General features: G+C 42.4%; 3 protein-coding genes across 3 annotated transcripts; 2 read left to right on the top strand and 1 right to left on the bottom strand.

The window, feature by feature from the left end:
- The first annotated feature begins 1,527 nt into the window (after positions 1-1,527).
- slc48a1a (solute carrier family 48 member 1a) lies at positions 1,528-4,605 on the top strand. Its single transcript, XM_035160027.2, has 3 exons — positions 1,528-2,013; positions 2,967-3,134; positions 3,215-4,605. The coding sequence occupies exons 1-3, from the start codon at positions 1,884-1,886 to the stop codon at positions 3,349-3,351; spliced, it is 435 nt and encodes a 144-aa protein (XP_035015918.1). The 5' UTR covers positions 1,528-1,883; the 3' UTR covers positions 3,352-4,605.
- Positions 4,606-5,536: 931 nt separating this feature from the next.
- On the top strand, positions 5,537-11,183 carry LOC118111254 (solute carrier family 26 member 9). Its single transcript, XM_047340390.1, has 18 exons — positions 5,537-5,661; positions 6,261-6,400; positions 6,553-6,663; positions 6,824-6,999; positions 7,080-7,244; positions 7,324-7,476; positions 7,605-7,687; positions 7,796-7,943; positions 8,018-8,131; positions 8,619-8,696; positions 8,787-8,882; positions 8,969-9,075; positions 9,185-9,254; positions 9,341-9,433; positions 9,536-9,685; positions 9,813-10,052; positions 10,691-10,745; positions 10,893-11,183. The coding sequence occupies exons 1-18, from the start codon at positions 5,537-5,539 to the stop codon at positions 11,150-11,152; spliced, it is 2,364 nt and encodes a 787-aa protein (XP_047196346.1). The 3' UTR covers positions 11,153-11,183.
- A 9,269-nt stretch (positions 11,184-20,452) lies between these two features.
- LOC118111191 (transmembrane and death domain protein 1-like) lies at positions 20,453-23,171 on the bottom strand. The gene is made up of 5 exons (XM_035159591.1): positions 23,108-23,171; positions 22,611-22,802; positions 22,221-22,340; positions 21,227-21,376; positions 20,453-20,790 (listed from the first exon to the last, which is right to left on the bottom strand). Exons 1-5 carry the CDS (start codon positions 23,169-23,171, stop codon positions 20,549-20,551), a joined length of 768 nt encoding a protein of 255 aa, XP_035015482.1. The 3' UTR covers positions 20,453-20,548.
- Positions 23,172-24,365: the final 1,194 nt, after the last annotated feature.

Genomic DNA, 24,365 nt, shown 5'->3' with positions numbered 1-24,365 from the left:
AAAATAGAATCAAAAGCAACAGCACAGTCTTTAGTGCTCTGAGATTTGCTTTTACTTCACAGCAGTAAATAAACACTGTGGTTTTCATCAGTCACATCGGTGACTGCAGCAGAGCCATGAGTGACCACGGACACTGCCTGGAAGCAGAGTTTTCCACACTCTGCATTTTGTGTGGCATTGCCGTTTCATAATGAATCTGTAAAACATTGCTTCCAGTTAATAATAACATTTTTCTTTAATATTTCCTGCAGGGAAACTATATTCTTGCCTGATTTCATCTACCCAGGGTCTTATTCAGATGTGATATACATACATATGTTTCAAATTGTGAATCCTTAATTTTTGTCTGTCTTTTGTTTTCTTTCTTTCTGACTGACTGTGTCATGTGTTTAAGGAAAATGCTTTGATGGCTATTTATGGCCTCATGAGTGATCAATTAACATCCACTCTATAACTTCATGGTCCTTAATTAACTCCTGCAGTGACCCCGAACATACAGTCAGTCATAAAAAAGTATCTCCTGCAGCAAAGGGTCTGACCCACATGGAGTCATGAAGAGACAGGAGACACTGTGGCATCCTGAGTACAGAGGAGCTGTTCTCCAACATGCTACGATCAACACGCCTGCAAAGGACCGTGGAAAATGCACAAATGAACCGAGGAGAACTATAGTTCTGTTTAGAAGGCAAATGATAATTTGATTTATAGGTTCTATGAAATGTTTCTAAATCCCAGAAGCAATTATTCTGGGAAAATATCATATCTATACGTGTATGGTGTTACCCCATCGCACCCCAGTGTGTTTTACACATATCTTTGTCAACTTCTTTATGTCACTGAAAGGTAAAAGGGAAAAGGTTTTAAATGATGTATTCATCCATATCCAAGTCTTGCTCTTTTAACTGTTAAGTACATTGCCTCCTTTTTGTTGTCTTTGTTTTTTGTTTTTTGTTTAAATCCCTTTGCTATTCAGTTTTTTTGATTTAACATTACACCTCATTGATATATTTTATTGTATTATACCACATTGTTATCTCTACCATTGTGGAATGAATTTTGTTCATTGCTGTCTCTTTGCTTTTAATGTTGGACAATAAAGTTTATCAAACATATTATTTGTTGTGTTTAATGCATATTGCATGACGTTTAATACTATATAATAAAAACTAATAGTGCACTTTGTCTGAAGTTAAATGTTGAATAATAAAAACTAACTTGAACACAACCCAGGCACGTGCTCAGAATGGAGCGATGACATCAGAGGTGTGACATTACATTTCCCCTTTTCCTCCACTAGGGGCGATGTTAAATTTAGAAGCGGGTTTCCTGTGAGCAAAGATATCAAAGATGAAACAGATCGATGCCTTTGAGGAAAAAAAGCCATAAAACACCACGTCAGACTAATTTATTTCATCATAACATCCTTTATATTTTTTATTCCATGTGTTTAATAAGAACCAAGCAGAATTAATCACAAATAACGTCAAGGAAACGTGATTGTTGCGATGTATCTTGTCGTCGGGCTGCGGACCGGAAACCAGCCCTGTTGGCGGCGACTCCTCTCGTGTCCTCTTGTCATCTCTGAGGCCCGTGAGATAAACAGCTAGCTTGATGTGTTTGTAGCTTCTTCGTTAGCCGGAGACTCGAATGGTTCCTCTTCCGTTCGATTCCCGTTAAAACCACACGAACCACGGGTCAGGTACATATTTAAAAAAAAAAGCACCGTGTTTTTACCGCCAGCTGATCCAGGACGTTCATCCGGTTGTTTCCCTGCCAGGAAATTGCATAACAATGTGGAGCTAACCCGAAGAATTAGCTTAAAACCTCGTCTGCTTTTTTAACAAACACGTATTTTTTAACTCCAAGCGAAGTTTTATGTGACGATGGGATTCAACAGGATCTACATCAGCATCGGGTACGCGACCTTCGGGGCCCTGGTGGGTCTCTCCGCTTTCCTGGTGTGGAACATCGCCTACAAGCAGCCGTGGACGGCGGCCATGGGAGGCCTGTCAGGTACCTCGCACACAATAACATGGAGAGAAGTGTCTCGTGTCTGTGTTTCTTCTTTGTTTAATGTCCATCATGTCACGAGACTCGTTATAACTTATGATTTATTGTGTCAGTTCTTTGTTAGTGTCAGCAGCTTTTAAAAAAAAAACAACCTGATGGGCTGCAAGGTCACTTTTATTCATATGATCAGGTGTGGGGTTTATCCTCCTCTTCCTCCTCTTCCTCAGCATCTGTCAGCATGATCTAATTCTATTATGATTATTAAAGATAATAATAATGTGTTCTATACTAATACAGCTAATGTGGGGCTGGAGGAAGATGAGTATCTGGTCTAAACTCTGGAGAAACTGAATTACACACCATGTCAACAATGTCTCTGCTGTTTTGACAAAACTTAAACTAGTTTAACTTTTCTGTCCTGTTAGTTATTGGCCCACTCAATAAACCTATAAGCACATTTGCAATAAGACAGCGTTAGTTGACATATCGCCATGGCTACATGTAGACATTTAATCAGTTTGTCTAATAATCTGCAAGTATGTGTTTTATTCATGGATCAATGTTTGTAGAAATTGTTCCAGAAACGTTTTCTACTCGAAGCTTCTCATCTGAGCACATTTAGCTGTTTTCACACACAAAACAATACAGGAAATGGATTTATTGTAATGTAATTTAGTTTCAGCTCCAGTATATAATAATAATAATAATAACTTTATTTGTATAGCACTTATCTAAACGAGGTTAAAAAGTGATTCTCACAAAAGTCCAGTGGCAAAATTAAGATTCGATTGTAATGAAAGATTCTGCTCAGTCCACTTGAACGAGCCAAATCATAACTTAATGAGGTCAAGACTTTAACTTTCTAGCCAAACCCAACAGTTCCCACAGTGGTTGATTTACAATTGGCTCTAAATTAGAATAGGATCTCATTGCCGTGTGTGTTTGTCTCCTGACAGGAGTTCTAGCGGTCTGGGCTCTCGTCACACACATCATGTACCTGCAGGACTACTGGCGCACCTGGCTCAAGGGGCTCAAGTTCTTCATTGCTGTCGGCGTGCTCTTCTCAATCCTGGCCCTGACCGCCCTCATCACCTTCCTCACCCTCGCCATCACACAGAAGCAATGTAAGCCCTCCCTTCCGTTCTTCCTCGTTCATAATAATAAGAGCAGAGTATTCATCACTTGACTTTTTCCCGTCCCACAGCTCCCACTGACCCGAGGAGCCTGTACCTCTCCTCCGTGTGGAGCTTCCTGACTCTCAAGTGGTCCTTCCTCTTGGCCTTGTACTCGTACCGATACCGCCAGGAGTTCGCAGACATCAGCATCCTCAGCGACTTCTAGTCAGGATGGATTTTATAGACTCCGATGGACTTTGAGGGGTTTTAGATTTTCCGGCAGGAGCTGGTCAAAGAGCTTTTTGTAACAAAGAGGAGGAAAAAAACCCAGACGTGGCTAGATTAAAAAAGTCATCTGACCTTTTTTTCCCCACATGGAGTTTCACCTGTTGCTCTCGCTTAACAAGTTCTGTATTTGCATTGTAACCCGTTGTCCTACTTTTAATGACCTACATATTATATTCCTGTCGTCGTCATAAATCAGAACCTCTGAAGAATGGAACTTATTTTTTGCGTGACTTGCTGAAGGCTATTTATGAAGAGATTTTCAGACACATTTTATCTTTTGGATGTTTCAATCTTAGAAAATACTAATATGTAAAAGGAAACCCCCTTCCACAACAGGTTTTTATTTCAATGGGCAGTCGTTAAAATGAAAGTACTCTCCGAACCAAAACTAAAACCACTTACCTGAAACCACGCTGATGATGCTAAGTTGACAGTGTGTGTTTGGAGTGCTTGATTATTTTTACCCATACAGGCATTTTCATAGCTCCGGCCCTGAACCACAGAATATTCACGTGTCCAGACTGTCTCTGTCGTTCACTGTCTGTCTGATATTCATCATCAATGAAGCAGTTTGAAGAATTGATATATTTTTTTAATTCAACCACTGATTTAGACGGTTTCTCTCTCATTCGTAGCTTTTTAAAGATACTAACCCTGTTACAACCCTAAGGAGGAAGCGATTCTTCATTTCCTTACTTCACCCTCAGCTTTTTTATTTCATTAGTTTTGAAACGGTGGAGAAAAGGCATTCCTGTGGAATTTCTGCTTTTTCATCTTTTGTTCCACCAGGGGGAGCCATGCTTTTTCCTGTCTGCAGTCCTGAGACATTCCTCTAGAGAGATAAAATTGATTTGATAAATAATTGCACTTTAGTCTTTGGCCCCATTGTTTTGCACACAAATCCTGTTACAATGGGCAAAAAATACAAATGTTTTACATGCTATCCTTCATGTCTCACCCTTTTTAATGATGAAATACACTATTTATACACTATCTATCATTTATGTTACACCTACTATGATTTGTGTAAGTTATACTAGGCTTTGTGAGTAGTTTACTTCCGGCTGTAACGTTCGTCTACCCTCTACCACAAAACATGTACATTTGTATTTTTGTCGATGGGAGATTGAATGTGAGAAATCCACGTGTATAGAAACCAAACCCATTAAAGATGCATTTATTGTTAATTATATCACGTTGTCTGCTGAGTTTTTTTCAAGCTTTTCATACGCTCCACCTACAAGGTGAAAAAGGTCTTTAGCGCAACTTGATAAGAAATCAAACCAAGTTGTGTTGATACACACGTCTGAGCCAAATGCCTTCAGACTTCCTGCTTCAACAATAAGGTGCAGTGCTGTTTTTACTGTTATTAATTTGACATTAACCAGTGTTTTCAAACTGATATTGTCGTAATAGTGTTGAGACGGATGTGTAGACATTTGACTTTAATTATTTTATTGATAAATGCAGGTGAAGACTGGTTTGTGGGAATCAATCTATAACCTATTGTCCGTTGTGTTTTAGTTCCTATAATCCCTGTGCCCTGACAATTAACCACTTCTAACAGTGTTGGTGAAATAATATGTTTTCAATTTCCAATTTTCCTTATTTCTTATTAATAATTAATTTTGTTCTGAAATATAAAACAAGGTAGACTTGATTTAATAAATAAAAATGTTATTCTCCATGTGAAGTGAAGTGTTAATGAAGACAAAGTGAACTCATGCGTGTGCTTTTATTTACCTGCTGTTGATCAAATATTTTAGCAGCGATCCGACCTGTTGCCTTGTCCTTCATCCGTCAAGGTCAGATTAGGCTCTTAAATGAAAATGACAGAGTATGAAAAAAAAAAGGTTTTCTGAGGTCACTCAGACTAGGAATTAAAAATGCACTTCTTAAAAAATGAGAGTCAGGGATAAATTGTAACTTACATATTTTAATTTTGTTGAAGAAATGTAATGATGATGCTGCCTTGACTTAGTTTGCAGGTGTTTCTAGCTTTGATATGATACTTTAACTGATGAATATGTTTTAATATCAATGTGTGAAGATGTATTGCATGTTATTTATGGTAATTCTTTGAATTTCATAATGGTTTAAATATGAATTTATACTCTATAGCCATGCACGTCGACCGCCCACGTTATGTGATTGACAGGCCGGCGTATAACCTCCCAGACTTCGACAGAGAGTTTGACAAGAAGAGTCGACAGTTTCCTGTTGGCGAGAAAGTAAAGAAACTCTTCAGGTACGGAATCACAAAGTCACCACACAGTCACCGTGAACCACACGAGCCGTGACATACACCCGGTGGGACTCACGTATCTTTACAGGTTTCAGACGCTGGGGTCATTTTCTGCAAATAACATAAACCTTGTGAGAAGTCGGTGACGCAGTATTTCTGGCAAATCTGGCCTATTTGAAATCCACCACAGCAAATAGCACTCTGATTGGTTTATTGCATGTTAAACCTAAAACCCACCAATGGTTAATGAAGAGATAAAGTCCAGCACTTTTCAACCATGCTCCTGCAACACACAATCGCTTTTCCGCTGCCTTTAGACAGCGATGCACCATCAATGCACCTGACGACTCATTTTAAGACCGACCAAGTGCTTTTGTCACTCAAACAACAGGAAAATGACAAATGTGTTGGTCTGAAAGTAAAGATTTGATTCAAGCTTTGCACCCGGTGAGGGATCGGACCCAACGTCTGACATGATAGTTGTGATCAAGCAGTGAAGCGCCCTGCAGCTGTGACTCCACACAAAGTTTATACAACAGTTTCCCAGTAGCAACAAGAAAACCAGAGCTTTTCCAAGAGTTTCTCCCATTTGTTTCTGTCAGATGCTCCAAGTCGAGACTGAGGAGCCTGTTATTCCGACACCTGCCCATCCTGAGCTGGCTGCCCAAGTACAAAGCAAAAGACAGCCTGCTGTGTGATGTTATCAGCGGGGTCAGCGCCGGCACCATCCAGGTTCCCCAAGGTCAGTCAATCCTCCTCTTTCTGCTGACGCGTCTGTGTAATACCTGTCCACCGCTGCTAGTTGCATCAGCGTTACCGTCCAGTGTATAACGCAGTCTTCGTGCCTCCTTGTGATTTATCCGACAGTTATAAAAAGGTTTCTGTTCTCTGCAGGCATGGCGTTCGCCCTCCTTGCAAATCTCCCTCCCGTCAACGGCCTCTATTCTTCTTTCTTCCCCCTCATCCCATATTTCTTCATGGGCACCGCTCACCAGATGGTCCCAGGTAAATCAGAGTGATTTATCTGCTGCGATTTGGTGGGATGACAGTGATAAGTTGCCAGAGCGGCACAATGCAGATCAGCTGCACTCGGCCCGACTCGGCCCTGTTTGCAGCATAAGGGGCGAAGGAAATTCGATGTGACATCACTGCTCTCTGTGTTCAGGCACTTTCGCCGTCCTCAGCATTATGGTGGGAATCGTGTGTCTCCAGCTGGCCCCAGAATCGGACTTCAGTCATTTCAACGCCACTCTTAACGCCACAGTGGTGGACACGGAGATGATGAATGAGGTTCGTCTGGGGATATCTGGAACTCTGGCCTGCCTCACCGCGATCATACAGGTACGTGTTCCCCTCGGAGTCTTTTCAACTGAAATGAAAGAGGAATCAGTTCCATCTAAAATCGACTCTTGTCCACACAGATTGGCTTTGGCTTCATGCAGTTTGGGTTCGTTGCCATCTATCTGTCAGAGTCCTTCGTCAGAGGCTTCATGACGGCTGCAGGGTTACAGATCCTCATCTCCGTGCTCAAGTACATCTTTGGCATCAAAGTGCCGCCGTACAGTGGCCCCCTGGCTGTGGTCTATGTGAGTATGTGTTATATAGTGAATAAAAGACAATCAAAATGGCTTTTCGGTAATATGTAATTGTAATTGTTTGCCACAGACTCTCACAGATATTGCAGCCGGCCTTGCTGATACCAACGTAGCGTCGTTGGTATTTGCTCTGGTCAGCAGCGTGGTTCTGATTGTCGTCAAGGAGCTGAGCGCACGTTACCGCCACAAACTGCCCTTCCCCGTCCCCATGGAGATCGTTATTGTAAGTAAAATATAGTGTGTTCATTTCTTCAAGGACACAAAAGTGCCTCTCTTCAGTTTTGTGTTCAGTTTCATCAACTGGGTCCATCAATATAAAGGTGATGGTTATTTCTCCCTCCTCCTGTTCAGGTGGTGGTGGCCACGGCCATCTCAGGCCCGCTGCACCTTCCTGAGATCTACCACATGGACATCGTGGGAGAAATCCCTTTGGGGTAAAGCACACGTCAGCAAGCTCCTGATCAACGGCTGCTTCTTTGATTTAAATTACTCCTGCGATCCATGACAATCCACCACATGGATTGCTTCTCTTCATTTTCCAGATTCCCGGCTCCGATCCTGCCGACAGTGAGTCAGTGGCAAGACATGCTGGGCACAGCGTTCTCCCTGGCGATAGTTGGGTATGTCATCAACTTGGCGATGGGCAGGACTCTGGCAGCCAAGCATGGTTATGATGTGGATCCCAACCAGGTAGAAAATAACACCATCTCTTTTGATAGTTCATTAAAAACAAAATGAATGAAAGGTTGCACGTTGCTCTACAGGAAATGTTGGCGCTTGGCTGCAGCAATTTCCTTGGGTCGTTCTTTAAGATCCACGTGATCTGCTGCGCTCTGTCTGTGACCCTGGCTGTGGACAACGCCGGGGGGACATCACAGGTGAGCGCGGTCAGATTCTACTGGTCACTTTTAAATCCCTACATGGTCTGGATCCGCTTTGTACTTCAGAGCTTTACTCCAACAACAACAGGATCAGAAAAATGAACTACAAGTCCCACGATCCAGGTTTAAAACAAAGTGGCCTCATGGTTTTAAGGTCGTAGCTTCGACGCTGCGAAACAAACTCCCCCTCAACATCAAACCTGCAGAATCAGATCCTCATTTTAAAAAGCAGTTATGAACTCACCTGTATATAGGAAGACGTTTGTATTGTTTTTTATTTTGTTTTATTCTTGTTCTTTTATCTGTTTTGTTTTTGCATTGCTGAGTTGTGTCTGACTTTTCTATGATTTTCGAACTTTGCACACTAACTCTGGTTTTGAAAAGCTTTATAGAAATGTCATTATTAAATTAACATGTAACAGTAATTCAATTAATAAGTATCATGTCAAATTACTAACTACTGCTCACATGTGTCCTCCCGTAGTTTGCTAGTCTGTGTGTGATGCTGGTTGTCATGGTTACCATGCTTGCATTGGGAGCCTTCCTGAAACCACTTCCCAAAGTAGGTGTGACATTATCACCTTGAAACATTAAACACACAACAGTTTTGAAAAATGTCGTCGTGATTAATAATTTGTGTTTGATTTCTCAGTCAGTGCTCGGAGCCCTGATCGCCGTCAACCTGAAGAACACGCTCCTGCAGCTCTCGGATCCCTATTACTTATGGAAGAAGAGCAAGTTAGACTGTGTAAGTTAAACATATGGGTTGTTTGCATTGTTGCAACACAAAACAATATGTTTTCTCCTCACTCGATTGTTCTCTCTCTCTCCCAGTGCGTGTGGGTTGTGTCGTTCTTGGCCACCTTCTTTCTCAGCTTGCCGTACGGAGTCGCCATCGGGGTGGGCTTCTCCATCCTGGTCGTGATATTCAAGACACAGTTGTAAGTAAACTCCATAAAATAAGTTATGTAATTGAACCAACAATTAATAATACAATGAAGCAGAGTAAATATTAAGGGAAGATTTATTTTATTACTTTGTTCCTTGTAGTCGTAACGGTTCGGCAATGGTCCAGATTATGGACACAGATATCTACATAAATCCTAAGGTGTACACGAAGGTATTAAAACTATTCTTTTGATATTTTACTCAATATATATTTAATGTTGGTGATCTGCATTTAACAGTTTTGTAATAAATCCGCAGGTCATGCCAATAACGGGGGTGAAAATAGTCAACTACTGTTCACCGCTCTATTTTGCAAATGCTGAGATGTTTCGGCAGAGGGTCGTCAAAAAGGTGCCGTGAGTTAACGACCTTTTTCTGCTGCCGTTCACGGTTCAGCAGGTTTGAATTGAATGTGTTGAGCAGGAGTGTTTACACAGGCATGTTTGTGTCTAGACCGGACTGGACCCCGGCAAACTGATTCTGGCCAAGCGGAAGTTCTTAGAGAAGGAGATGAAGGAAAAATTAAAAATGGAGAAGAAGGACAAGAAGGAAAAGAAGGACAAGAAGGACAAGGAGACGAGGAGGAGGAAGCCCAGCTCGCTGGTGAACATGAAGGTTCAGGTGGGACCAAGAGCAGAAACGACACCTTTTCCACATTTCATATTCAAACTGTGAAACGTTTCCACCTGTGACCTTCCTGGTTGTATTTCCTCCACAGACCATATCTCAGCTCGAACTGCAGAACGACTTTGATATGAGCGACGGCAGCGCCAGCTCCCCCGAAACTCCCACCAGCTACGTCAACTTCCACTGCGGTGACATTGAGCTGGGCGAGCAGACGTCCGAGCCGGAGCCGTCCAGTCCCTGTGCCGTCACCCTGGAGTCCCAGCCCATGCCCTTCCACACCCTCGTCCTGGACCTGGCAGGCGTCTGCTTCATTGATCTCATGGGAATCAAAGTGCTGATAAAGGTCATAATCTGTTTTTTGGCAGCACTGACACATTCACTCTGAGAATGAGAGGTTTGATATTATACATGTTTAGGCTCTGTATTTTAGGACAGTTCAGTTGAAGGGACAGAAACTGAGCTGAGATGAAATTAAGAACTGAAACGTTTATATTACGTAGCTGTGTATCTGCTCGTTACATTTACAGGATCTAATTTCATAGCACGATGACAAAGAATTATTGAATTAGTAAAAGTCATTTTACAACTTTTATTCAGGTGTGTAATGTTAATAAAATGGAGAGCTTGAAATTGACTTAAAAATAATTTATGTAGCAAATGTTTATATTGAATTAACATGAACTAACCTTACAGTTCATAATTTCTCATTTCTGACATTGAAATATTCATGTTAAAGAGACAAGAGAACACAGGAAGAGAAGAGAAACATCTACATTACATAGACAAAATAAAATAATGTATATTCCCTTGATCGTGAAAGGCTGTAAAAAGTTTTAATATTATAAAACTTTGTGGGGGCAAACGATTGTTTGATTTTGGAGAATAAGTGTCCTGATTTAACCTTTTATGATTCTGTGGATACAGTTGTAGTTTGTTCCGAATGTTGATGAACAACCTTCTGTCTTTTTATTTCCCTCTCAGATGAACTCAAGCTATTCGATGCTGGGGATCAAACTGTACCTGGCTAATGTTCAAGGTAAAATCTCAACTCAGAGTATTTCTCTTTGCAAACATGTAAATATACCTATCCTTGTATTTGTCTTTATACCAAATGAACATAAGGCAGAGTCAGTTTGGTCGTGTGCAGCTCTTTGTTTGATGTCTGCTGTCTGTCCGCCTGCAGCCCAGGTGCACGAGGAGCTGGAGGCCGGAGGAGCGTTTGAGGACGGAAACATCGCCCGCGGTAATCTCTTCCTCTCCGTCCACGACGCCGTTCTGTTTGCTCAACACACCTCTGGAGAGAGGCGCGTCTCCCTAAAGGTCGGCCCCAGCTGTATAAAGCAACTTTATCATACAAATCCTTTTTCCACAACATCACAAACAAACACCTGCTGTTCAGAGGTTTCAGCTCAGGGCTACGGGGAGAGATTAACACGACTGTAACACCCTGATTTATTCTCCGAGAGGGAAATTCCTCTATTTAGTGCGGCTTCTGTCGCCTTATCTGCTTCGACGAGGGTCAACAGAATATCAGGAGCTGTAAGGTTATACCAAGGTCAGGCCACGTATTAAGTGCTGCCGAGTGCAGCTGACAAAGCAGGTTACACACACGTGTCACAGCTTTGAACTGGAAAATAAAGCAGCTAATAAAACAGATGATGTGATAGTTAGTGCCAAAGTTTAAAATATACGAATATTCTACCAAGTCACGTCTATTTTTTATAACATCACACTGTGTATGTGTCCGTTGTTGGCTGCAGGCACAGAACGCAGGAGAGGAATTCCCCATTGATATTTATGAGGAGCTGGATTTGGAACAGGTATGTACTTGTTTGCCTATTCAGGCCGATACACTGTAAAATGACAGTTACTTCCTTTTTATATTCATCATGAAGCCATTACTCTGTTCTGTAACTAACGGTACTTTCACCTCTTTTAGGAAATGTTCTGAGCTGCGCTGGAGATGAGCAGAAGAAATACGACACAAATACCAACAATAATCTTCAGTGTCAGTCTAATTTATGGAAATGTATTGTCGCCCAAAATATGTCCCATGCATGGATTGTTTTTTTTGCTGACTGTCAATTATCCAAATACATTTTTTTTTTTTTTACAATGTGGTTGTGCAGAGTAATCAGTACTTGACTCGGCTGACAGGGGGTGGTACACACCAGCACAACACACGACCAGTAAGTGCTGAGCAGATAATGAGGGGGAGCTCTGAGTCTCAGCTCAGCCACCCCCTCACAATAACTGGAGGGGAACCTGCTGACTGCGCAGTCATACAGAAGCGGGCCTGTAATTAACTGAGAGCGCGCCTGGCTGCAGCTGAGGGCTGCAGCCAGCTGAGCAGTTTGGCCGAGTCCCTGTGGAGGGGAAGGCGTCGAGAAAAAGGCTAAACACAAATGAAAGGAGGAATCTCACGGGCGTCAGCAGTTTCGTGGCTTTGTTGTCTTCCCAAAACTCTATTAACCAACACAGTCTGCATCACTGTCCACACGGCGGAGTGAAGTCCCCACAACCAGAATAACACTTGTAGTCGTCTGCCGGTCGTAACGGTGGAGCGAGAAAGAGAAATACCTCGGGCCCTACAAAGTTGTGTTTGTGTAGCAGGTGCGTCGAGGCCTGTGGTGTGGAGCCGAGCCGCCTGCTGACAGTGGCGTTGGTGTGTGTGTGATGCATGAATGGATTTATGAAGCTATTAAGAAATCATCCTAAGGTATCCTGGCACACATCTGCTCCTCTGCTCCCCTTCGTCTCCGCAGCAATTTGGCACCACCAGTGATTACAAGGTTTCTGTGGCCATCAGCTTTAATTTGGAGCTCTGGGAAAGTCTCTCATCGCTTTTGTGTGTCTGTTCGTGTGAGTGTGTGTGTGAGAGAGAGGGAGGGAGTATGTTTGTGTTTAATTTCATCACCTGCAGCTCATCCCTCTCTTTCATTTCTCCCTCTTTGTTTGTCAGACCGTCTGTAAACACCTTTTGCTTGAGTCTGATTTAATTAATATGAATCAGGGAAATTGAAATTTAAAACAATTTGTTTAAACATCTTCTTTTTACATCACATGAGCTTCTATGGCACTTTGCCCTTATTTTCTTTAAATGTTTAAAAGTACAAAGAAGAGCTTTACTGTCCTGTTGAAGCTACACAAGTATCTACACACTGAAAACTACCTTAAAGCAGGTTTTGACTGTGAAATGTGTCAAAATCAAGTCCATCAAGTTTTCATAATATCACATACTCATAAATATCACTTCCCTTAATAAGATCCATAAACACCAATAACACTCGCCTGCTCACATCTGGAAAACACCCCCACCACTGTCGGACCCCCTTTGTTACGTCCCTGCCTCTCATTACATGGTGCGCTGCTTTTTATTGTTTTCATTTATCTAAATTCACTTTCAGCTTTTGCCTATTTAGCTTTTTATTTTAATTTGACTCTCTTGATATTGTGTTATGTTATTATCCCTTATCAGCAGAGCTGTAGGTTGAGAACCAGCCGAACCTTTGCGGAGGTCAGCCGGTGATTACATTGAATTATGAAATGCTTCGAGCTAAATCCCCTTTTTCAACTGAGACACAGTTACACTGGGCCATAGCTTCTCAATCCCCGTAATTGCAAGTTCATATAAAAATTAATTTTACACCCTTTGCACATTCATTGACCATGATGGTTTAATTAACAAGGTCCCTTTTAGAAATTTGAGACGGAGAGATTTATGTATTAAATTTGTTTACACGCCCAGTGGTTTCTTACTATTGAGACTAATTGCGTGGTGTTGGAGGGAACCCCCCCATTGAGTCACAATGCCCTGTCATTTAGTGCTTGCCCGCTTTTATGAAGCGCCGCCCGGAGATAATATTCAGCTCTGACCTTTCAGAATAAAGATTTCAATTGTGAACGCCTTAATAAAGAGCCAGGAAGCCAAATTTTATTAAAAGACTCTTCCTCAAATATGCGGAGGGATTGTAAGTGTCAGCCGAGGAAATGAGGATGATATAGAGCGACCGAAACCACTCCTGGAAATTTAAATAATGGCTGTTTGACATTGATCAAGTGACGGCAGTTAGTGCTTTGCATATGCATTTTATAGACCCGTGTTTGGGGCTCTACTCTGCTTCATTAACACACCGCTCTGCAGCTGGAGAATCATAAATCTTGATCGTTCGATGTCAGCAAATTGTCTTCGGACAGGGTTTATTTACAGAGTCCACGAGGGCAAACCTGACCACTGATAACTGTTATTAATTCATGTTGTGTATTGTCTCATTCCAGCAGTTCAACAGCAATTAAATGCGCCAACAATGGAGCGTTCTCTGGTGATTAATTAAGGCATGAAATTATTGAGTCTGCATCTCTGACTAGACGATGGTAAATTATTTACGGTTAAATTAAGCCACAGCTCCACGTCTGAGAGAGAAAACCCTGCTGCCATTTCTGTTTTTCTCTTCAGCTCTTTCCTTTCACGAAACAATTTTTGCATTAAAAGTCCATCACTATTATAAACTTTACTATATTTAAGGGACGATGTGAACTACAAACAGCCAGAGGCAGAAACTGAGAAATCCGAAAAACCTTCAAGGTTGGTGTTTTCTTAATGTCAGGGAGGAGGGAATTAATTTAAACTTCATAAACAGTATCACAAACCGAAGCTGAAAGAAGAAGATAAAGCAGTGGAGAGATAAACAAATTTCACTTTCCCTCTGAACATGGCATCAAGACAAAGGTGGATTTGCAGCGATGGTGTCGGACAGATACGCCCGTCATCAGTGCAGCGTTTTATCTTCCCATCCTCTCATTAAACAGAGCGGCAGGTACTGTTTGCTCTCCTGTCTTCTTATTAGATGGAAGCGGCAGCGTGATGGCTGCAGATAGCGACTCCTCACTGAGCCATTCGATATCAGCGGGGAAATTAGACAAGACAATGCAAAACAGCGCAGTGTGGTGCAACACTGAGGGAACTCATTAGAAGAGTGCAGCGAGGGGGGAAACCACAGGATGCTCTGCAACATGTCATCGGGGGTGTTGTGAGTGTTATTACACAATCATAATTTGATAGCTCGCGCACAATTGCTTTATTAATTTTGAGAGATAAACTCACAGGAACGAGGTCGTAAACGAGGAAAAGCTTTGCTGCAGCGTGAAGAATCAGACTTCAATTGATATGTTCTCAAGATTTCATATTTCCAAGGAAGGATTGTCTTTTGGTGGTTCGTGTTGTGGCCTCACAGGTTGCTGGTTTGAATCTCCTTGTGTCTCTGTGGGTTTTCTCCAGCTTCCTCTTAGTCCAGAGGCATGCAGACTGTGGAGCTCCAGCCCCCCATCCCCACCCCGACCCTCAACAGGATAGATGATGGATGAATTGCCATCTCATGTTTGGGCTTTTCTCTCATGCACCAGTCTTGAATCTATCTTTCAAGGAATTCATCCACATGCATGGAAGCATTTTTTTGCTTGTGAAGTGATGATTGATCCAGTCAAGCACATGAACAGATAAACCCAGATAAAGTGCTGCTTATCATTTCTTTCACTAAATTTCCAGTTCTAATTCTTTAAGACCACAGTTTTACTAAAAGGTGTTTGAACGCTTAAACAGTCTTTTGTCACTGTTGTGAAATGAAAAGCATCAAAGGGGCGATGCACATCCTCATCGTGCCCTGAACACACGTGTTCCTATATATCTGTTATTGAGCACTAAACATCATTTGTGTGTATGGGTACTTAAATAAATACTTAAGTACTTAGAATATGTACTCACACTGACACACGCCATTAAAGTCCCACTTGAAGAAGAGAGACTTAGGGAATGGAGACCAGCTGAGTCTGACTGTCTTCAAATGTCTTTAAGATTGAGCCGGCTGAGACCATTAGTTAAATTAACCTCTGCTTCAGAGTCATTAGCACAAACATTAGCAAACTAACTTTTCTGAGCGCTCTACATGAAAGAGGCCCACGGAGGTTTACACTCATTAACCTCCAAACACACGACGCTAAGAGAGAGAGAGAGAATGAGGGAGAGATGGAGAAAAGACAAATTCCTGGACTTGATTCTCAGTGAGAACGTTCTTCAGACATGTTTGTTTGCTCTGTTGTTGTGATGTCCCCTGAGGATCCCTGCTGGTCCCCGGTGCAGACGAAACACACCTGTTTGAAGCTCACAGGAGAAATCTGCAGGCTTTTATCTCCACAGACAGAAAATCAAACAGCCAGATTTTTAAAACAGATTTTTCTTTAACTCTCACCGTCACCAGGGGAATTTAAACTGTGGTTGTGTGTCTGGTTTATTAATTATTTGTAATTAAGAGCTCAGAGTCGTTGGATGCATGAGGATTGTGAAACAAAATGATAAAACAGGATGAGTCCTCTCTCTCCTTCTGGTTTGAAGTCATTAGGTTTATTTGCATCCTCACCTGAATTTTTACTTTTTCCTTGAAGAGTCCTGCACCAAAAGATTTCAAACTGAAAAATATATTTCTAAGTGAGGGTGCATCGGAGAAACCAAACTTTACTGAAAACAAACCTGAACGTGTTTTCAATAAAAACTTATTTTAACACACGTGTTGCACATTTACGCTCATGCAGGTGCCCAAGACATTACACTCGTGTCTTTAGGGCATTTAGGAGTATGAAGCGTTTTCCTGTTATTGTGACGACGCCACTGATCCTCAACAGCTGTCAATCGACAAGGTGTAAATGTTCGTTATCACATTAACAATCTACAACAGCACTTAATTCTTCCACCAAGGCCAAACAGTCCCTTTAAATTCATAGAAGCTGCACCAAATTTCACACATTCATCGACATCAGTTCCTTTTAATGATATTTTAATGAATTCCATGAATTATTTCCTGGAAAATGAAGAAAATGTTGACAAAGGTCGTACCTCTGACCCACGTCCCATCCTCCTATCCAAGTTTCATGCTAATCTGCCCTGGAGTTTATTGTAATATTGCTTAAACACATAACCTCATAATATCTAATAGCAATAGTACCTGCTGCAGTTTCCTCCAGGAGGAAACTGCAGCAGGTATAAACACGTCTCCTCTCTTTTTTTTGAATAATACATTTTATTGCTCTCTCTCTCTCTTTCAGCTTTTTACAATATATTATCCACACTATGAAGCACTCACATAATCCTCTGCTATTACAGCTCACAGGTTCATCATAGCCATTTAAACTCGCTCTTTAATAGAACCATTAAAGCAAAAGTATAATTCCACTCTTGTTGATTGTCTGCTGTAACGACCTGTGCCGAACAGAGGAGGGCACTGTGGCTTTGTCCCTGAACCCCCCCGCAGAACCGCTCTTGTCTGATCAAGCACTGAAAACTTTGAAGAAGTCTCAGATCCCCCCCCCCCGAAGGATACCATGAAAGACAAAGTTGTGAGAGCTGGAGCTGAGGCGATTAAAATAAAAGGAAAAAAAGAAGTCTGACTTTAAAAGAGCTGGTGTTGTGATCTTGTTTCCTGTGATCCATATATATTGAGCAAACGGAGAGTGATGGCTGAGCGGGGACCGCGGCGCCTCAGTGGCCCTGCAGTTGAATGAAGATGCAAATGGAGGGAGGGGGAAGTTAAAGCCTTCAGTGGCACTAAGCACACCCGAGAGGCCGCGGTGCAGAACGCTCAGCCTCAGCACATGGAGGACGTGGCCCCTCTGTCTGAGTGTCCCCTTGGCACGCATCACATCCCGTCCATCTACATTCTCATCCAGACGAACACTTGACTCCTCATGCCGAGCGCAGCCAATGACAACAGACAGATGTGCCCTCCTCGGAGAATAGGGTTTGATAAGCTGCTGCTCTGCAAACTGTTAAATAACCCAAAGAAACCACCGTAAAAAGAAGAGAAGGAAAAAAGGCCTATTTTACATGAGAATGGAAATGCCTGGAAACCATATCCTCACACGTCTGGCTGTAAATGTCAATTTCATGTCTTTCTCTATTCATCCATGACGTCTGTGATTGCTTCAGCCTTTTGCATGAGAATGGCCTGAGATGAACATTTGCCTATTCTGGCGCTCAGTGAATGAAATGCATCTTAAAGGACCAGGTTGCAGACGATCACGTGGTCAGACCTACGCTTCGTGGAATATGAGATTGTGCACTGTGCTGTGCGGTCCGGAAGTTACACGGTGCGCCCAAACAGGCCGGAGGTGCTTTCTGCAGTTTCCCTCATCCGCTACCAGAGAAGCTTCCTGGTGGGACCTGGGCGATGCTGAGGAGTGTCACAACCATGATGCAGGCCCCATGTGGCGTGTTGTTTCTGTGAGTTATTCATGCAAACGGTACGCTGGCTTTCCTCTCCACTGGTTCCAGGAACACAGGTGAGCCCGCAGCAGGTGAAGCTGTCACAGTCGGCACCTGCAGGATCCTCACAGCCAGCAGGGAAACCGAAAGGACGCGGGAAGTTTTATGGTGAAGAGTTCTGCCGCCCGGGAGGTTCGCTGATGAAGGTGAAACACAATGTTGTCTGAAGACACACGGAGCGAAAAGACTAACTGTTACAACACGAAGTTACTATAAATAGAAATGACGCTCTAGAAAAATAACAAAGTCTGGTAGGAAGAGTTGCTTCCCATCAAATTACAGGAAAACAATAACATAGATTTAAAAAGAAAATGCAGATACAAATACATACCTTTAGCAAAATTATGTTTATTTTTTGTGTTTTTATATATAATTAAATTAAAATGAATATTCAAGACCATTCAGCGATTGAATGACCGTAGAGAAATCTATAATTTCCCATAAAATGTATTTACAAATTAAAGCTTTTATTTAAATTTTAATGATTTCAATATAAGTTATTTACTGTAGTGAAATGGTATTTACATTTAATTTAGAAAGAAATAATATTTGCAAAAAATATTTTATAGTGTAGGTTTCTGTTTTTATCTTAAATGTGTGAAAAAAAAAATATTTTCCTTTTAAAAATGAAACGCGAGCAAATTGGTTGATGCACCAGAGTATTAATAAAAGTCCAAATCAAAAAGAACAAATATCGCAGCCTGATAGAACATCGTCATGTGTCACGTGTCAGATTATTAAAGTCATCGTTAGTGAATAAATCAAAAATCCAATCCACGGCCTTTTGTCCTTTCAGATCGTTGCTCACACGGCTTTGCTTTGCATTATAATTTGTTTAAATGTTGATTTATGAACTAATTGTCTGTAATTGCTGCTTAGTGCCACAGTTAATCCAGGCTGTCTGCCTCCTGGAGCACATGAGGCCACGTTTGTATAATGAAGTAATTAGTTCAATTATGAAGAAGAAAGTGGGGATAGTGTAAGAAACTGGGAACAAGAAGCTAGAAGATACACCGGCGCCACGAGTGTCTCGCTATTGTTCTTATTAAACTGTGTCTCAGCAGAGTTAACGTGAAAAACACCCTCATGTAAGCAAATGCGTCTCTTAATCGACGCCTGTGAACGTCACCGGAGTCAATTTGAATCATCTGAAACAGACAATTTGATTCTGTTTGGTTTCCAGTGACATTTTCTGAACCTACATCGAGTTTTCTCAGCTCGCTAACAATCCTCGCTTATACCTCACACCTTTAAAAAACAGATACATAGCTCCGTGTCGTCTATTTGGCTTCCGTCGGCCGCCAGAAGCTCACATCACAACCAGCAGCGCTCCATTGTCTGCCGGCGTTGTCATTGTTATTAGTCTTTTCGGGCTGCCTGTGGAGGCATCGGCCAGGCCCCCGGGAAGCAGGCGCCAGGCTGGATAATTAGTTGTTCTCCGATGCCAGACGGGCACGTTGCCGTCACTTGGAGGGGAAATGGAAAGTGGCATCGCTATCACAGTAACACCGGAACAACCTTTGGTGTGAGGGCTGGGTTCCAAAGCATCTGTCACACCACTAGTCGTCCACCCACTGGCAGGACTGGAGCGCTCACCGGTCCAGCTCCACACAGCATGGATAATTACTTCATCTGAAACGGCATTATCACTGTCCTAGTTGACCTGGTGTGGTGGAATCAATATGATTGAGTTTCTGTATTGGTTCTTCTGCGGCTCACTGTGGACATCGGAAGTTTAGGCATTTAAAAATAATGCATGTGTTACTTTAGTGTGATTTAAAGCCCTAAACCTCCCAGGAGCTGCATCCTACAAGTTAGAATCTCCAACCTGGGTTTGGAAAGAGAGATGCCAGTGACCCTGGTGGTGATGGTTCTGTAGGAGATGAGGAGGATGAAGAGGAGGATGAAGAGGAGGATGAAGACGCCGGAGAGCAAGGTGCCACTGAGTCCCAGCAGGACGTCGTACAAGACGGGCAGAGCCATGTCCAAAGGTCCCTTCAGGTGCTGAGGGATTTAATCATCTAAAATCCACTATTACAACTATAACTTAATGGATAATGCCGTAATAAAAATGTATTTACTGTTTTATTATCGCATTTAAACTTAATTTAGAAAGAAAACTAAAACAATACAATACATTTCTGGGAAATAACTTTTTTTTTACAGTGTGTGTTACTGGTTTTACGTTAAATTTAAGATCTTCCTTCTGAAAATTAAACGCGAGCTCATTGGTTGATGCACTAGATTATTAAGAAAAGTTATATTAAAAAAGACAATATACAGCAGCCTCATAGAACATCTGTTTGGTGTCAGTCGACAGGCAGAGATTTGTGATACTTGAGTTCTCATATCGGTTCCCCTGCTGATCACTGTGGACGTGGGAAGTTTAGGTTAATTAAAACCTTAATAAATAAAAGGGAATGCATGAGTAATAAATGCAATGCCAACTTTATTTAAATGTCATTTTAAAGCCCTGAACTGTTTGTCTGACTTCACAGGAGCTGCATCCTACATCTGACATCTTAGCATCAGACCTTGAGCTTGGAGCGAGAACTGCCAGTGACCCGGGGGGTGGGGGGGGTGGTGGTGGCTCTGCGGGAGACGTGGGTGGCGATGAGGACGATGGAGACCCCGGCGAGCAGGCTGACTCCGAAGCCAAGCAGGACGCCGTACAGGACGGGCAGAACCACGTCCAACGGGCCCTTCGGGTACGAAGGGACAGGAGCCACCTCCACAACCAGGTCCAGGTCACTCCATGACAGATCCTTCACTAACACACACACACACACACACACACACACACACACAGCACAAAGACGACAGACACACTTACAATCACACAAGGACCGTGGGAGCATTTTCTTTGTCAAGTCTTAACTTGAATTAAACGCCCGGGAGGATTCAGAAAAAAAAATGGACAGGTGATAATTACATTTTTGAATTTCAAGGTGTCCTGGGAAATACTCCTCATACAGCGAGAGTGTTGATGTGGAGGAGTAATGAGTTGGAAGCTTGCCCACGGCCACCAAATCTAATCCGGCATCTCATCTAAACACTTAATAGATTCATGGTTCAGTGAAACATTACATAATTTGTCATTCAGGCGGCCTCCAGAGGGGTAACCCCGAAAAAATCTCCTCTCCACTTCAGTAGCCCAAGATTAAGATTCACTCAGTCTATTCTTCTGCGTGAGACTTTTTCTTTACCTTTTCTCTTTCTTTTGTGACCCGCGTCCCGGTGGCGTTTTGCATCCGACTGGACTGAAGGGACGTGTAACGAGCTCACGTACTTGTGATAGTCGTCGACGTAGCGCTTCAGGTTCGAGGTTTTGTCCTCGTTGATGTTCATCCCCACTTCTGTGAGAGCACAAACACAAGCAGGGCCAAGGTAAAAGAGTATTTCTCTGTCACTTCAAGTGCTCTGAGCGCTTGTGTTCCATCCCCATAAAAAAGGTTGTGAATTTGAATTTAATTGTTGTTTTCTTGCCATGAACATAATTAGTTCTGGCAGGAGAACAACTGCCGTCCTTTAGTTCGGAATAAAACAAAACCAGCCACTCAAGCTCCGACGTATGAGTGGATCTCTTCAGAACTGCAATCAAGTGCAGGGTAATTGCCGCATTCTGCATCCAAACAGCTTTTATTTTCATGCACTCCCCCTCCTCACGTCTTATAACTCATCTCTTCCCATCCTCTCCTTGTCCCCTTCTTTTCCCTCCAAAGCTGCCGATGAAAGGAGCAGATGGTTTGTTCTGTGGCTGGTGTCGGCTCCACTGAGTCCTCTGTCAGATCATTTACACCTCCCTCTATCTGACACCGCTCGGCTGCCGAGTTGCGCGCACACACCGGACTGCAAACACATGCCAACGACTGGCAGTGTGCAAAATATATGCCACTTTTTGAAGTTCCAATTAAAACAAATTTCAAAGTAATGAGGCGATTACACACCGTCGTTAGTGGCACGGAGGCCTTCTTGACCGAAATAAACCGATTCCGAGAAACACATCCACGTGAACCCAAATCGGGCTTTGTTCCAATTTGCATTTCGAGGAGGGACATGCTGAGATGTTTTGCTCCAACAACATTTCACCTCCTTGTGGCCCCCCCACGCAAAACTGTTGTGTTTAAAAATAGATCACTGGGCTCTGCAGGAGCCACGTGTCCCCCCCTCCCCCGCTCCCCCCCTCCGCCTGTTTCTCACCAATGGCGATGTCGGTTCTGCCGATGTGCATCAAGGCGCGGGAGAGCTTGTCGTAGTAGATCCGCTCGCCGTATCTCAGCAGCCAGTCTGTCAGGGCCGTCCGGCACTCAGCCTCGCTATCTGGTAAACACACAACATATGGATCTGACACAGACAGGCCTCTGACAGTCAGACAGACACTCACCAGCAGGCGGAGACGCAGACAGGTCCCAGGGTGGACTTCTCCTCACGTCTGACTTATTACAGCTCCAAGTGAGCGTCTCCTCTCTGTTATCTGTCTTCTTGCCCTTGATATCTGCCCTCTAACTTCCAATGCATGCGATAGACCATCTATGAACCCTGTGGACTAATGTGCCAAAAGTTTCAGGTGAGACATGTTTCGGTACGAACCCTCAGAGGAGGACGTGTCTCTCTTGGCTCGCGGTTTGAGATCCAGCTGGTTGTTCTCTGGTGAGAGGCGCTCGAGATGCTGGAAGATGTTCTCCTCCCGGTGAGAGAGGGCGACCAGCAGGTCCTCGCACTCTCTGTGCGTCAGCAACTCCACCAACCGCTGCAGTTGATGGACACCGACATCTTCTGCCACTAAACACAGAGAAAACACAAAAAAAACCCCAGAAAGAGATGCAGTTGGGCCTGAGTCTGTTTTCACCGGCCACATTAACAACAGTGTAAATCTGATTTAACGAAGCATCCGGCCGACACCGTAAACAACATTTCTGCAGCATGGTTGCACTCTCAATTAGCAGCGGCTGCTCCAGTCAAACTGTCACCGTGAATAGAGACCGAACAAACAACATTTCACCACAGAGAACAGAGCAAATCAGCACATTCAGACTCCAGTTGAGTCTTCGCAACGCGCCGGCTGCTGTGGGAACATCTGCTCTCACCTGTGTCCTCTCCGAGCGTCCCACTCAGAAGTGGACAGATGGAGAGGAGACACAATGTCCACATTTTCGATTTCAGCTGAAGTTGTGTGAATCAAACCAGGCTGCAAACAACTGATGAGGTTTTATAACTGACAAAATGATGTAGAGTGAGTTGAACCAGTAACAAGCCAACTGACAGTGTAACATTCTGTTTTAATTTTTTTGAAACAGCCAATCAGGATGCAAAAGATTTTCTATTTGTTTTTCAAATATCATTGTTGTTGTTATTAAGCTGTCAAGCCAATAAAGTTTGCTGAATTGAACTAGTGCCACAGAGAATCTGTTTATGAATGGATTATTTTTCTAATTTGTGAGAAATTGAAGAATCCATCAACTGATAATGAAAATGTTTGACACACTTATATTCCTGTTCAACATTTTAAAAAGTAAAGTTAGTTAGTTTGTTAGATAGGTTTTTATTTCAAATTTTTTAAAATAGAAATATCTATGTGAGCAAATAAGAAACCTGGCACAACAAACATGTGAAGTTTAACAACAAATGTTGAAAATAAATAAATCAGTTCCAATAAGGAGTTGTTATTAGTTTTTAATAGTTTTTATTTCATATTTCATCAAAACATTTTGTGAAGAGCCTAAATATTCTAGTTTTCACCATAAACAGCTTAATTAAAATCAGTAAACATAAATGTCTATGAAATGTTCAAATCAAATCAAAAGTTCAATGTTTCAAACTGTTATGTTGTTGTCTGTGTTTGTTTTTTTTGTTTTTTTTTAATGAATTTTATATTTTCTCTACGTAGGATCGTGTTCTTTGTGAAAACAATATGACTTTTACATGTAAACATGAATTAATGACATTTCTATTAATAATAAACATTTTCTTATTCAGCTTTCTGTCCTTTTTTCATAATGCTTATAAAATGGGTAATAGTGAACTATTAAAGGTGGATCACATTTGACTCAGGGAACCAACAGGTGACATCATCATCATCATCATCATCATCATCATCATCATCGATCACCTTCGTCTTCTCTGCTTTTTGGATCATCTCTGTCCTTGAGAGTTGATTGATAATGTCCTCGTTAGTGAACCAGACAATCAGTTTAGTTTTTCAGGGACAGACTGTATTTCACCATTAACTCTGTCTGACCACTGCAGATCACATGCTACATCTGCTAGTTTATCTTTATGTAACTTCAGGAAGTGCATATTTCCCCCGGTTTCCATGTAAGTTGATAAGGATGAGATATGGGTGAG

Source organism: Hippoglossus stenolepis, chromosome 6 (genome assembly GCF_022539355.2).
Source record: "Hippoglossus stenolepis isolate QCI-W04-F060 chromosome 6, HSTE1.2, whole genome shotgun sequence".
NCBI lineage: Eukaryota > Metazoa > Chordata > Actinopteri > Pleuronectiformes > Pleuronectidae > Hippoglossus > Hippoglossus stenolepis.
This window is presented reverse-complemented; position numbering and strand designations above follow the sequence as displayed.